Source organism: Colias philodice, chromosome 8 (genome assembly GCF_061535455.1).
Source record: "Colias philodice isolate Cphi_HAF_F1 chromosome 8, ilColPhil1 Martin Lab GWU primary, whole genome shotgun sequence".
NCBI classification, from domain to species: Eukaryota; Metazoa; Arthropoda; class Insecta; order Lepidoptera; family Pieridae; genus Colias; species Colias philodice.
Genome location: NC_143093.1, coordinates 1681455 through 1697146, shown reverse-complemented (window position 1 = coordinate 1697146; position 15692 = coordinate 1681455). Strand labels below are relative to the sequence as shown.

At 32.0% G+C, this 15692-nt stretch overlaps 1 protein-coding gene across 1 annotated transcript in view; it reads left to right on the top strand.

The window, feature by feature from the left end:
• The window catches only part of LOC149486300 (guanylate cyclase 32E-like), a 138412-nt gene that overhangs the window by 111800 nt on the left and 10920 nt on the right, over window positions 1-15692 (top strand). Inside the window, exons 17-19 of the mRNA XM_089697909.1 lie at window positions 443-566; window positions 3449-3517; window positions 8497-8656. Coding sequence (XP_089554035.1) covers window positions 443-566; window positions 3449-3517; window positions 8497-8656 — 353 coding nt within the window. The remainder of the gene's footprint in view (window positions 1-442; window positions 567-3448; window positions 3518-8496; window positions 8657-15692) is intronic.

Below are 15692 nucleotides of genomic sequence, written 5' to 3'. Positions count from 1 at the left end.
AAGATAGAAAACATTATATCAATCCTACTCCTACTAATATTATAAATGCGAAAATTTAAGAGGATGGATGTACATATGTGTATGTATGTAAGTTTGTTACTTTTTCACGCAAATACTACTGAACCGATTACAATGAAATTTGGATTGGACATAGGATAGGCTTTATCCCGAAATCCTACGGGAACGGGATTTATGCGGATTTTTCTTTGAAAACGCGGGCGGAAAGCTAGTCAATTATATTCATTTAAAAATAGAACAAATGACTCAAACCAAAATACACTGAATGTTATTAAAAAGTTTGTGTACTTCGTTCTTAGGACTTTCTTTGAACAAGAAATCAACAATTGATAGAATAAACTGCGTTGTGTACTCATACAGTCATTAAGTAAAGTCAGTGTACCTACATAGTTTTGTGAGTATATTAAAAATATTCTCTCTACAGGACAGTAGCAGAGGCCCTGAAGCGTGGGGAGTCGGTGCAAGCAGAGAGCTATGAATGTGTGACGATTTACTTCAGCGACATAGTTGGCTTCAACCGCCTTGTTGCTACTAACACGCCTGCGCAGGTTTGTTTGATTTACAAATATAATGAGGCTACTACTAGATGTATCATGGGTGTGAAAATTGTAGATATGCTGGTTTGTAAATGCATGAATAAAACGTTACTTCACTAGTTTAGTCATGTGTCGTAAAAGTGTGGTATGGGCACAGAATACATAATAGTAGCTAAACGCTACAGAACGGACACTCTCCGCCTCCCGCCAAAATTAAACACTTACCTCACCCCGCACGATCAGTCTAAAAATGGTCCACATTTTTCTACAAGGACGATACGCAACGAAGATTGACAACATTAATCAAATTGACTTAAAGTAATTTTATTATTTTGGATTTGTGATTATCGTTTTTCGTAGAAAATGGTTAGATATTGTGCTGTTTACGGATGTATTTCATCAGAAAAACGCGATTTTTTTTTTACGCTAGTCACAAATGTGCCAACCATAAAGCGTTAACACACACATTTGCAGTCTCTACAGTGTGACTGACAAAACGATAATTTTGTATGGAGTGTCCGGGGTGTGGTATGGGCACAGAATACTTAATAGTAGCTAAACACTACAGAACGGACACTCTCCGCCTCCCGCCAAAATTAAACTTACCTCACCCCCGCGCGATCAGACATAAAATGGGCCATATTTTTCTGCAAGGACGATACGCAACGAAGATTGACAACATTAATCAAATTGACTTAAAGTAATTTTATTATTTTGGATTTGTGATTATCGTTTTTCGTAGAAAATGCCCCCCTAGACAAGTGGCTTTCTATTAGCGTAAAGTTCAATAGAATAGATTATCAATGTATGAGATTGACGTAATCAATCGTCGCCGTCGTCGTAATCAAACGTCAATCTCATACATTCATAATCTATTCTATTGAACTTTACGCTAATAGAAAGCCACTTGTCTAGGGGGGCTTGTTAGATATTGTGCTGTTTACGGATGTATTTCATCAGAAAAACGCGAATTTTTTTACGCTAGTCACAAATGTGCCAACCATAAAGCGTTAACACACACATTTGCAGTCTCTACGGTGTGACTGTCAAAACGATCATTTTGTATGGAGTGTCCGGGGTGTGGTATGGGTTTATTATTTTTATATCATTTATGTGAAGGCAATAAGTAGTTTTAGAGCTGGTTAGAATTTTATCACAAAAACGCATCAATCAAAAATGAAAATTAAATTTGTCGATTAATCACATCATGGGTGGCAAAATGGTAAAGACTTCGAAATATTATAATACGGTGAAATACCAAGAATTTTTATTTTTTATAAAATATACCTATACATACATTTATGAATATTATTCAGTGCTCCAAACGATGACACTTTGTTATGTAAAAAACTTGAAAAGCATATTTTCGAGATAAATATATTTGCTAGTATAATTTTCTATTCAAAGTACTAGGCTTACAGAAAATACAAGAGGAAAAATAAACAGTCTACATTGCGTGTTTATGTAAATTCACTCAATTTCGTGGGGATTGCATGCAGACGTGCTTAAATGTTATTTATTGTTGTGTGGAGAATTTAAATCACATTTAGGCTGCGAACTAAAACTCAATGACGAATGACAATGTGTAAATACATATATATTAAGTATGTTTGTATTAAAATCTTACTTTTTATGCTATTTTACATAATATGTTGCTTACTATTATCTGAGCATGTCTTGAGCATGCATATTATAATGCAAAATTGCATACATTCCTTCGTCAGTTTATATAATACTAGTTTTCCGCATGCGGTTTCGCCCGCGCAGTCAATGAAAAACCCGCATAGTTCCCGTTCCCGTGGGATTTCCGTCATTTTCCCCGGATAAAAAGTAGCCTATGTCCTTTCTCGGGTATCAAAATATCTCCATACCAAATTTCATGAAAATTGGTTCAATAGTTTAGGCGTGATTGAGTAACAGACAGACAGACAGAGTTACTTTCGCATTTATAATATTATATATACTTAAGTATGGATTATTACGCATTCTTCAGTGTACAAGGTATTCTCTTTATTATTATAACATTTTTCCGATCACTTTCAATCAAGGCCATTTTTATTCATCTGTAAACTTTCTGTAATATAAAATATATGGAGTGTATGATCCACAAACAATAACAGTATTTAGGTTAATAGAAAATAATAACTATAGATATTAGATAGATGAGTAGATACTTGTTTCCTTCGTATAATATAACAGTTCATATTCTTGTTATCTTAGTTTGGTATGTTACAATTTTCAATACTTACGTGAGGTATTCAATCCAAATACACAGGAAATTTAATGAAATTCGAAGCACCCTTCTGACACATTTCTGCACTGAAATACAGGAGTTTAGAATGAAAATGCAATTCTGTTTTAAGTAGACTAACGTCTACTTAAAAGCATTATTGAAATGCAACGCATACCGATTTAATATTGTTGACTTTCTTGTTGAATTAGTTTGTTTGCTTGAACACGCTAATCGCAGGAACTACATGTCCGATTTAATAAATTATTTCAGTGTTAGATAGCCCATTTATCGAGGAAGGCTAAAAATCATCACGCTAAGACAAACAAGAGCAGAGCATTAAGGGTAATATCACAGTATTACAATATTATAAGAAATATGGTAATACTGTGGTAATATCGTTGGGCGCAGCTGATATTAAGCATTTATTCACAGACTAACAAAAAAATTTGTTAAAACTATTACTACAATAATAAATTTCAAGAAATTTCATCTATTATATCAACGTAGTTTTTTATCTTTTATAAGTTTTTTATATTTATATTTATCTATTTCTGTTCTAAAATAACATAACTTCAATATTTATTAAGTTTAAACAATATTTCGTGTCCCTGACTTCTGCTCTTGTCTCTAAAAGATAAACATTAGATATTTCTGTTCGCAGGTCGTGGAAATTCTGAACGAACTGTATTCATGCTGCGATGCCATTATATCGTTTTACAACGTTTACAAAGTGAGTTTTTAATTAAAAGTTTATTTTTCTATTTACTCTGTGTAAAGCTTTGTATGTTAAATTGTTGTAGATTTAAAATGTAAGCAGATAATCTATTATTCTGTTGTTACTGATTTAGAAACGAAAAATATAACTAAGGGCCGATTTTTCAATCCATGGATAAAACTTATCCACCCAATAAAGTATTACACGACAATATTAAAATGTCACCCGTAAACTGTCAAAGACAGGCAAAGAATACATTTTTTCATGAAATGGTAGTTTAATACGTTATTCGACGAATAAGTATTAACCAAGGATTGAAAAATCATCCCTAAATGACGTTTTCTATATCACTATAATATTATTTTATAATAGCGTAGGTATTTTTTTCTTCTTTTGTCAATGGGCTAAGGTAATTAATTCTTGTATGCTGATTTTTCAATCCTTGGTTAAAACTTTCGTCTTGGTTGTTTGTAGCATTTGAAAAATATGTTCTGTCTTTTGTTATTTTAAAGGACATTTTTATATTATCGTGTAATACTTTATTGAACTTTTAACTTTTAACCTAGCATTGAAAAATCGTCACTTAACTAAATGAATAAAGAATGTTCAACATTAACGTCTGCATAAAATTAATAAAATTCTTTTGAACTTATAAAGATAATAAAAGACAAAGAAGTTTGATATTTTGGACGAAAAAGATAAATGAACTTAATGGAGGGAAATTAGAATATGAAAGTTTTCCGGCGTAGTAATGAGGGCACTGAACTAAATTCGTAAATAGTTGTAACTTTTCGCTAGTATTTTACGAATTTTCGCAATTGCTGGTTCTATAAAAGTTCATCTACATTTAATTTAGAATTTAACTGATTTTCTATGTTTGTTATATGATAATATGACGTTGCATATCATTTATTTCTTACTAGCTTTCCGCCCGCGGCTTCGCCCGCGTTTTCAAAGAAAAACCCGTTCCCGTAGGATTTCCGGGATAAAACCTATCCTATGTCCTTTCTCGGGTATCAAAATATCTCTATACCAAATTTCATGCAAATTGGTTCAGTAGATAAGGCGTGATTGAGTAACAGACAGACAGACAGAGTTACTTTCGCATTTATAATATTAGTATGGATTCTTATTCTATTTGGATATACTAGCAGTCCCTTTTAGCAATAACGTTATTTTATTAAAAGCTTTTATTATAGCCTTGCGGCTCTAGATGACAAAGAAAGAAATAAAACTATTTAAGTAGTATTACTTATGAAAACAGTGACCGTAAATTCAATACAGAGTGAAAATCCTTATACACATAAATATTTTATTTCTTCTAGAAACACGTCTTTGAGTTGACTTATAAGGACTTAAATGAATTGTATCTACTTATCAATTTAAGGTTATGAAATGTATATAATCTAATACATAATAATTTATATACTCGTGTCGCGGTGCTTGTAGACTCCGTACTCTAGTACTCCTCCGAAACGGCTTGACCGATTCTCATGAAATTTTGTGTGCATATAATATCAGGTAGGTCTGAGAATCAACAAACAAACCAATTAACAAAGGTGTATTTAGAATTAAGAAGTAGTGTATTAATGTAAATCTTAAATAATTATGGAAATTTATTTACCTTCAATGTACAAATGTATTTTTTTGAAATAGGTATTTATAAAATAGATGAAGTGCGAATCAGTTTTTCATAAAATATGAACTACAGTACACTTTCATCAAAATTGATTCAACGGTTTAATCTATATGTATATATATAAATGAAACCCGTTTCGTGTTGTCACGGCATCACGTGTGAACGGCTGAACCGATTTCGATAACTCTTTTTTTATTATATTCCTTGAAGTGCGAGAATGGTTCTTATGTAGAGAAAACGTAAATACGTACCATGGGCGAAGCCGGGGCGGACCGCTAGTTCATAATAAAGTGGGTTTATATTATTCAAACTTGATACATCTCGTTAGGAAGTCATTACTACAGCATTAATTAAGTTTGAAGTTCACGAGGCGCATAAGTCAGGTAATTAGAGGGTAGGCGGTGAATATTGAACATCGTCGTTTTCATTGAAGGTTAGACTATAAATTACCAGACTATACTACGTAATATAGTATCATATTATCTGTAATACCTATCTGTGCATTTATGTGGATTCTATGTAATATAATTAATATAAATATAGAGTTTTAATTATTCCTTGTAAAATATTTACGAACTTTTACTTCCTCCAATTACATTTCAGTAAAATTCAATTATTAAAAGATAAACAGCAACGTTTAAAATCGGAATCTGTTTTACATTTTCTCAGTACCTATGTAGAGATAAATAATGAAATATCAGTTTATCAGGAGCTTAAAATAACTTTCAGTGAAAACTTTTAAACCTATTAAAAGCCGATTTTTCAATCCTTCGTTAAAATTTATCCGTCCAATAAAGTATTACACGAACATATTAAAATGTTACCTGTAAACTGTCAAATACGGACAATTACAATACATTTTTGAAATGGTAGTTTAATACGTTATTCGATGAATAAGTTTTAACCAAGGATTGAAAAATCAGCCCTTAATGTAATGAGGAGATTCATTAGTACTTTACTGTTTTACTTGGTTGAACACTTTACTCAGAATTCGTCACGTATAATTATAAATAATTTGGAAAATCCAAAAGTGCACGCCTCATAATTTTTTTTTAATAAATATTTATTAATTATTATTTTTGTTTATTTAATAACAATTAAACCACATCGAATCAGACCCTGAAAAATGAAAGGGTTCTATTCCTGAGCATACTCAAGCGTAAGAGAAAAAAAAAGACTCGATTAGTAAAGTATTTCGGTCGCTATCGTGTTAACAAGAAAAAGGATCCGCACATACAGACACACGGACGTCCAAGACAGAACTTTTTTAAACTGTTTTTTAACTAGTTTAAATAACAAAAATGACATCAAAAATATCATGAACGTTAAAAATAGTGTTTTTTCTTAATATGTGTGTGTATGTATTATCTTACAAGTGCAATGTATGATACATAAAGACATTTTAAGTTTGAAAAATCAGATGTTTTGCGCGAAGTGACAGTAGTACCCACCTCAACGCTTCGCTTATGAGGCGTGCAATAAGAAAATTATTAGTGCCGTGATAAATACTTAACTATATTCTTTTGATTTCAAATAGTAACTTGGGCTATTGCCCGAGCAAATTAAGCCGAAAATCGACCATTAGCGGAAATTATTAGTGTAGTTTTGAAAAACGCTACAGTTATTCTTTGACATGTCAAAATGAATTGTTTCAAATTATGACACTTTTCACGTGTGTTCTCTACACGTATAATTATCTTTATTTCAAATGCTTAATTTGACTTAGTATTAACATGATATCTTCAATAAAATCTGTTGAGTAATATGAAAAGAATAAATCTTCGCAAAATGTTGAGTTAAAACTTTAAATTAAAACACGTACAAGACATACCTACGTATTAAGTATTAACATATAGACGCATTTGTATTTGTAATATGAAAACTGTCTAAAATTGGGATAGATGAAAGGCAAGCTACTTGTATATTATGTGAAAAGATATAAATGCATGACTGCGTATATAAATTTTATATTGGTGGTATTTTATAGGTATTATTACAATTCAAAAGTACTTCGAAATAAAATATGTGATTGAAACAATAGTCGCTGTTTCCGACAAGGTATAATTTGAATCAATTAAAAATAAGAACATACCGCTTCCTTTAAAAGCCGGTAACACCTTCGGAAAGATTCTTGTGAAGGCTCATGGGTGGTGGTAATCGCTCGTTACCGGGCGACCCACCAGTTCGTTTGCCCATTTTTTTATATAAAAAAAAACTCCTTAATCATGTTACAAGGTTTTGACAACCCACTTCTGATTTCATGCTATACAGAAATATATATGATTATAACATGGTAATAGGCGGATCCACACAGAGCGAGCAGCGTCGCGAAGCTATTTCTGCGTGAAGCAGTTCAGTCTGTGTGGACGTGGCTCGGCCGAGGAAAGAATGATTCCAACTACACCGTGCCGGAGGGAAACAAATGAAACAATATCCATCGACATTTCAACGCTGTGCCTCGTCCGTGCGGGGCCGAACCACGGTCAGGCATGAATCACTTCATACAAAACGTTTACAATATTGTTGCCGTCACTCATCCTGAAAGCGGCATACGCGCCTCGCGGGTAAAATGCTCGCCCTGTATGGACCCGCCTAATAATGGTGAATTACGTGATACGCAAAGGTATACATATCACGTCTCATCGCGACACGTTGTAGAAAACTCCTAAGTACACAGGAACACGTAGGTGCAGGAAGACGACCCACAGGGTATTAACATATTATTGTACATTACTAGGTCAGGTGTTGCCCACGCTTCAGTCCGCGTGGGTAAAGGAAATTTCCATGGAAATAAGATTTTTCGTTGCTGTAAAAGTAGACTGTGACACTCACTACTTTCTTAACTATCTTCGGGCACAAAATCATAACATCAAAAAGCTCTGTTCGAACTCAAACCTGAAAACGATATATGATATTGTATTGTTTATTAAGTAAGGATAGTAAGGAAGTAAGGATAATATTAATATTTTCTAGTAGTTATAACATTAATATTCAAATCAGTATAACAATTTTTAGCTCTATTTTACGGACTCTTATAAATTGCACTTCAAGAAATGTCAGACTATTTAACTGAAATGATTTTAAACGCGATTCAGAATCAGAAGTCTTTGATTTCAATAGGTACGATAATATTACTACTGGTATATTTAGGGCCGATTTTTCAATGCTTGGTTAAAACTTATCTGTCCAATAAAGTATTACACGATAATAATATTACGTTACGTTTTTAAAATGGTAGTTTTATACCTACATTATTCGACGAATAAGTTTTAACCGAGGGTTGAAAAATCAGCCCTAAAAGTACTATAATATCTGTTATTTTAATTCTATTAGTAAACCAGCTATAAATATCCAGGTGGAAACAATAGGCGACGCTTACATGGTGGTAGGCGGTCTACCAGAGCGCTGCGCCCGCCACGCAGCTGAGGTGGCCTCGCTCGCCCTGCACATGCTGGAAGCTATACCCAGCATCAAGATCAACAGCCTGCCGACTAGCAAGCTGAGGATACGGATTGGTATGTTGTTAGTTATTAGCAGCTATGCAACCTGGTTTTGCTTGTACACTGTCGAAGATTGGTCGTAACAACTCAGAAAGCTTCGTTGGCTCAAAGATTATCACGTCTTTATCGAGTACATAGTTAACGATTTTTAAAGGATATACAGACAAAAATTCATGAAAGATGAATAAATAAACACTTTATTTGAACCAAAAAGAATACCTACATTAAGACACAAACACGTAACACAGGTAGGTACTTCTTATTTAATTAGCTCTACAGTTTTTACATAATCTCATATTACAGTACTTATTTTAATGTAACATTGGTTGATTATAGTATAACACAAATGTATGCCAAATCATTATAGGGATATAACGTACGCACAAGTACGTGCTACGAAAACGTGAGTAAAAATTATACTTACCTATTCTAATTTACCAGGATTGAAAATTATATTTTCTGTTATAAGTTATTAACATCATGCATAGCTCTGGGGATTAACTGATTTATTCTAAATTATACCCTAATTCTCGCTCCCCAAAGTCTATTTTATATTTGCATCAGTTTATTTGTTAACAATAACCCAAATTTTAAAAGCACGACTCACGAGGGATGCAATCAAATACGAAGTAAAGGAATTGTTTGATTTCCGCATGGTTAAATATTAACTTGGAAAATATTTCGCAACACAATATAAAAAAAAATGCTTTTATCTGATCTTTTCGTCTCCGTAATTCAAAATAATGCTTATCACTGGATAGTGATAAGGCTTTTGTGCTTTTATTTATTGTAAAATTGCTATTTTATGTACATTGTACATGGTTTGTTGCACAAGTGTTAAATAAATAAATAAGGCTATATTTACATAGGTACAAGCTGGATAAAAGTCTTTTTTTAATTAACTATTCTGTCTGTACCAATTTGTAAAAAAAATACATTTTTTAATATTCTTCGCAGATTTATTTATGCAAAATGTTTTGTAAATCGAAATATTAATTAAAAATCAGTAAGTATTATAATAATAATTATACCCTATTTCCTTCAACATGAAAGCCAATCGTTTATAATTAGATGACAAGCACATTTTCTGTTGGCAAAATTTTGATAGACATTGTCTTAGGTCATTGTATTGAAATTGTATATTATTAATTCATCTCCTGTTTTGAAGGTAAAACAATTTTGAATATTCTTCCACGAGATAGAAAGAGCTTATAAGCAACTGTATATTATGTAAGGTTATTTTATAACTTTATTAATTAACTTTTAAACCTGTAGAAAAGCTATAATGAATCTCATTGATTTAAAGCTATGTTTCAATCCCGGTTGGGATCAATAGGGGAATTTTATTGGAATCCTGCTTCATATAAATTACAGTAGTTTGCGTGCCTCGGACCGTAAATCTGTCGGTACTTATTCCGATCTCTCATGTCCTATATACTATAGAATATATTATTATTATTACTGTAATATAACCGCTATAATACAAAGTATGATAATACCTTCTCCGGGAAAATCTAAACTAGATTTTTTTTTATAGCACGGATGTAAAATTTTTGTCTGAACATTATCAAAATTTTACCTGTAAACGCATAACCATAATTCAAAAATTTTATTCAATCATACTAGATTACTTATTATTAGTTTGTAAATAAGAATGAATGGATATAAATGTTACTCTTTCAAATAAAAACTATTGGACGGATTAGAATGAAACTTTACAACACAGGTAATACAAATAGGTAATAACAGATGAACTATAGAAATATTCGATTCTTCACGCGGGTTCCTCCGCGGGTGGAACCGCGTGGCACTCCTAGTCATGAAATAAATTATCAAGGATAGAAAGTGTCCTAACGGGTCATCACCATTCACCATACAATTAAAATATTAGAGCATTTTTGAAGTGAAACTTCTTTATCGGGGTTGGAAAATAAATTAGTGTAACATTTTTTCGTTACGCGTGACATTTTTCCGTTACGCGCCATCTTTTTCTTATCCCTACGCGTGCTTCGACGTATTAGTTGAATATATAAATTATTTTTTGAAAAATAAGGTCATAAAGAAGTTTCAATTCTTACGTGTGTACACTAGTACATGCACACATTTTTATTTTTATTATATTGACTTAAGAAACTACAGTCTAGACATAAAGGTGTAACATTCGAACTTCTGAGAAATAAGACAAGTAGGTACTTGCCGTTGAGGTGACTTTGAAGGACAAATTCCTTTTAGATGTAATCCATTATCTCTAATGAATCGTTAAACAAGTATCAAGTATAAAGACTAACATACGTATAAGTCATATACATAAATATAAGTTATTAAGTTCCCCGACGAGTACAATATGGGGGTCTTCAAGCGTAGAGTGAACAGGTACCTTCTAGGGAAGCGCGTTCCATCTTAGACATCTCAGTTTAACATTAGGGCGAGATTGTGGTCAAGCGCTTCCCTATCGACAATAAAAAAAGACGTGTGGCACTTGGGGACTGCCGCGGTAAAGCTATTGCATAGCATGCCTTCAAGCCACACCTCCGTGTCTGTCGGAGTGGGGAGCGTGAGGTTTTTTCGTTACGGAATATCTCGTTTCGGTCCCCGCGCTCAAGGCCCGCGATAGAAGCTATGCAATAGCTTAAAAAAAATAAGTCATATATTTTTCTTTAGATTCGCATTAAATCAAATTATAATACATATAATGGAAAATGAAATTATATGAAAACACAATGGAAACACAAGTAAAATAGAAATACTAAGAATCCTTGCATATCAAGTTTCTTCCATTATTGTGTCTAAAGTTGCTGTTTAGTCTTGTCTCATTATTTATATATTCTTAAATAAAATTATCGAAATTGCGAAACAATTAAATCTTAAAATTTTTTACTTCAAATTTTTAGATCAGTATTAAAATATTAAAAATTACACATAAAATAAATGAATGAAAAGAATCTATAAGAAGGACAAATTAGGGCAGACTAATCACTAGATGAAATGTATTTTAAGCTCATTGGACTGTCTGTTTCCGACCGCGAACTTTCAGTCTTAAATTAAGAATAGCATTATTAAGAAAGAAGAAAGGAGATATTAATTTTCCATAAATAACTTTATTACCTGGATATAAATGTTGTTGATATTACTTATTATTATCATAATTATGAGTGATTTATGGGAAACCATGTATGGGAACTATTTATTTGCCCGCATTTTCAGAGAAAAGCCGCATAGTTCCCGTTCCCGTGGGATTTCCGGGATTAAACCTATCTTATGCGTTAATCCAAGTTACACTCTATTATGTGTGCTAAATTTCACCTAATCGGTTCAGTAGTATTTGCGTGAAAGAGTAACAAACATACACACATCCTCACAAACTTTCGCATATAATATTAGTATGATATTAATTATATCCACAGAATAATAATTATTACGTATAATTCCATCCAATTGTCCGTTATTATCAGAAACAGGACAAAAGAAGTCGCAATATTCGTTGAAATTGACAATTATATGATTTTCCTGTGTTTACTCACAAATATTGGCGAACCGACTTCCGAAAATATATTTATTTAAGTACCGTAGTATGTTACTTAACTATGTAGTTCAAAATCATGTCACACGCTATGCTTTGATTGAATTTAAATGGATTTTATTCCGAGAAAAATATAATATGAGAATAAATAGTGCGACGTGGTTCAACCCGCATTGCTCCGCTCCTATGGTACTTAACGTGATGTAGGAATAGTCTTCTTCGATAAATGGGCTATCTAACACTGAAAGAATTTTTCAATAAGAACCGTAGTTATTGATATAATCCATAAAACCGTAGTTCTAATCTCAAACTCAAACATTTATTTATTCAATTAGACTTCTTCTAGAAGCACTTTTGAAACGTCATTACATATTTTTTAACATTTACCACCGATTCGGAAAGCAGTATCTACGGAGGAGAACCGGCAAGAAACTCCATAGTTGCTCTTTTTAATCATGTCAGTTTTACAATTTAATTTTTCAAAATACATAATATGTAACATCATAATATTATATTATCGTAATATGCCAAAAACTGTCCAGCCCCCCTAGTCAAGTGGCTTTCTGTTAGCGTAGCGTTCAATAGAATAGACTACGTATGTATGAGATTGACGTAACCTGTAGATACGTTTATCTACAGCCTACGTCAATCTCATACATTCGTAGTCTATTCTTTTGAACGCTACGCTAACAGAAAGCCACTTGACTAGGGGGGCAGTGGTTTTTACGTCTGTCATATAGACGTAGGTAGGTAGCCCTTGTAGGGCAGATGAGATGATGCATGTTACTTTTAACGATCGATTTTTCTTTACGAAAGAGTTTTTGAAAGATCTTTGAAATATTTTCACGGTTACTCAGGGAGGCTTTTTTGATAATATAATTTTATTAAATAAATTAGGATTCATTAATTGTAGAAAGTATACCCAGACAATTTATCCATATTAGTTATCTTTACTAATATTATAAAGAGGAAAGGTTTGTAATTATGTATGTAAGTATGTATGTATGGTTTTCACGCATAAACTACTGGACCGTTTTCAATGAAATTTAGCACACATATAGAGGGTAACTTGGATTAACAGTTAACACATAAGCTAGGTTTTATCCCGGAAATCCCACGGGAACGGGAGATACGCAGGTTTTTCTTTGAAAACGTGGGCGAAGCCGTAGGCGGAAAGCTAGTTTATAATACATATTACGGGGTTTTTACTTACAGTTTTGTTCTTTTAGAAAAATAACAATAGCTCTTATTATTTATTAATTCAATATTAATTTATTCTGTTGCTAAGCGGAAGCAAAAATTGGACAAAAGAAATTTTTGCAAATGAAATTCCGCTAATTCCTTTTGTTTACAAAAGACTTATTGGTTTATGGTTTTTATCGTTAAACCTAATTGAAATTCGAATTGAAAACCAACTCCTTTGTTTTTGACTTTTTTTGGCGCGTTGAGGGTAAAATTTCAAGATCGCGTTATGGCAATATTGTCACGTCACGGAGGGCGACGATTTTGGTATCTTTGCCAAATAAATTTCACTTCTGACACGTGTGCTCGGCACACACGCTCTTTTTTTTATTTAACTATATATATATATATATATATGTGATTTGATATTAAGTATTTTTTACAGATTTTTTCTATAATGTCCCGTATAATTGAATCATTTTGGATAGAATAATAGTTAAAGATGTTATTTTGTTTAAATTTTTGACAAATAAAAACTTAATTTCATATTCAATACTTTTTGGAATCAACACTAAATTCTGAAAAACTCGCTTATTGATATTGTTATTACCTAGGTATTTTAATAATAATTAATAATTATAGTTATTATCAATTTGTTTTTACTTTTTATTATTACGGAAGTAATCACGAAGTACTTAATATATCAAAATGGAATGAATATTATAGTTGAACTGAAGATTGTACTACTATTATATTACCTGTGGTTATGCACTTACCTAACAAAATTGGATAATCAAAGCTCTATAAGTCTATATATTGTATTAAACTTCCACTATCATATTATATATACAGGGTGTCCCACTATTGGTATACTAAGCGCAAAGGGACTTGTAGTTTTGCATACACTGATCACGTAAAAAATATTTAAACAACAAAATTACATCAAAAAATTTTTGCTAAATTTTTCCTGAAAATCCATGTTTTCTTCTCTAGCTTCGCGCAGCCGGCATATTATATCGCTTCGATAATGTGAGCATTTTGTCTATGAAAACATAATCTTAAACGATAGATCACGTGCTGGTGGCAAAGCTGGGCGGATTGCTTGTTATGGGTGTACACATAGAGTTTTAAGAATTCATCTACTTGAAAAAAAACTGCGTCTGGAATTTTATAAGTATTTTTTACGTACTCAGCGTATGCAAAACTATAACATTCTTTGAGCTTAGTATACCAACAGTGGGGCACCCAGTATAGAAATTCGCTAAAATTATCTTGTATCAGGAACAGTAATGACGCAATCAAGAGATCCGATAAATTTCGCTTCATTGAGTTTAATATTCTGTAGTCTATTCCTAGCTTATATTATCTCTGATTCTCCACAGATAAATAATTATTAGTTTCCTCTATAGGTAATCATACTTAATGATTGTGAATGTTGAAATTTTTGCGTTTGGTTGGACGCGCTAATCTCAGGAACTACGGGTCCGATTTGGAATTTATTTCAGTGTGAAATAGCCCATTTATTGATTAAGGCTATAGAGTATAGGCTATATATTTTTATGCTAAGACCAATAGGATCGGATGTAACGGACCGGATCGGACCAATGCGTGTAAAATTGTGATGATCGATAACTTCTTTAAGATATTAATTATGCAATGTGCATGTCTTTTTTACTACAAATCTTATAAATGCGAAAATGACATTGTCTTTTTGTTACTCAATATCTTTGAAAAAACAATAATATAAGTAAAATCTACATTTCTATTATATTTATTTCAATTACAGAAATTCTTTAACGTGTTCAATGAACTATGACTTATTTTAGTATAGAAAATAATATTTGTATACCAACTTAATTTTTAAGGAGCACTTAATACCCATTATTAGTTTACGCAAATATTTTTTCTATATTTCGAACGAAGTAATATTTGATTTATTAAATAAAATCAATTTATTTGTGGTTACTCGAGCGTATTATAAAATTTGTATTCATTTATTTTATTTATTGTCCTATGTCAGATATTTACCTTCGATTAGGCATTTACCAAGTTTCAGTCATGAATAAATATACAAGGACAAAAGAAAATCGCCCACTTATTTTTCTTATTTCCAACAAGAAAAAAGATTATATGGGTGGAAAAAAAACGACTGACTATCTGTGGTATATTATAATACTAGCTTCATTGTATGACTTTACTCGCGTTTTTCTGGTTTCTCGAAAAAAGTTTATCAATGAATTAAATCTCTAACAAATTACATTATTAACGATTTTTTAGTAAATGTCTTACAAACAGACAGACAGACAGACACGTAGTTTACAAACATTTCGCTTTTACTAGGAAATAATT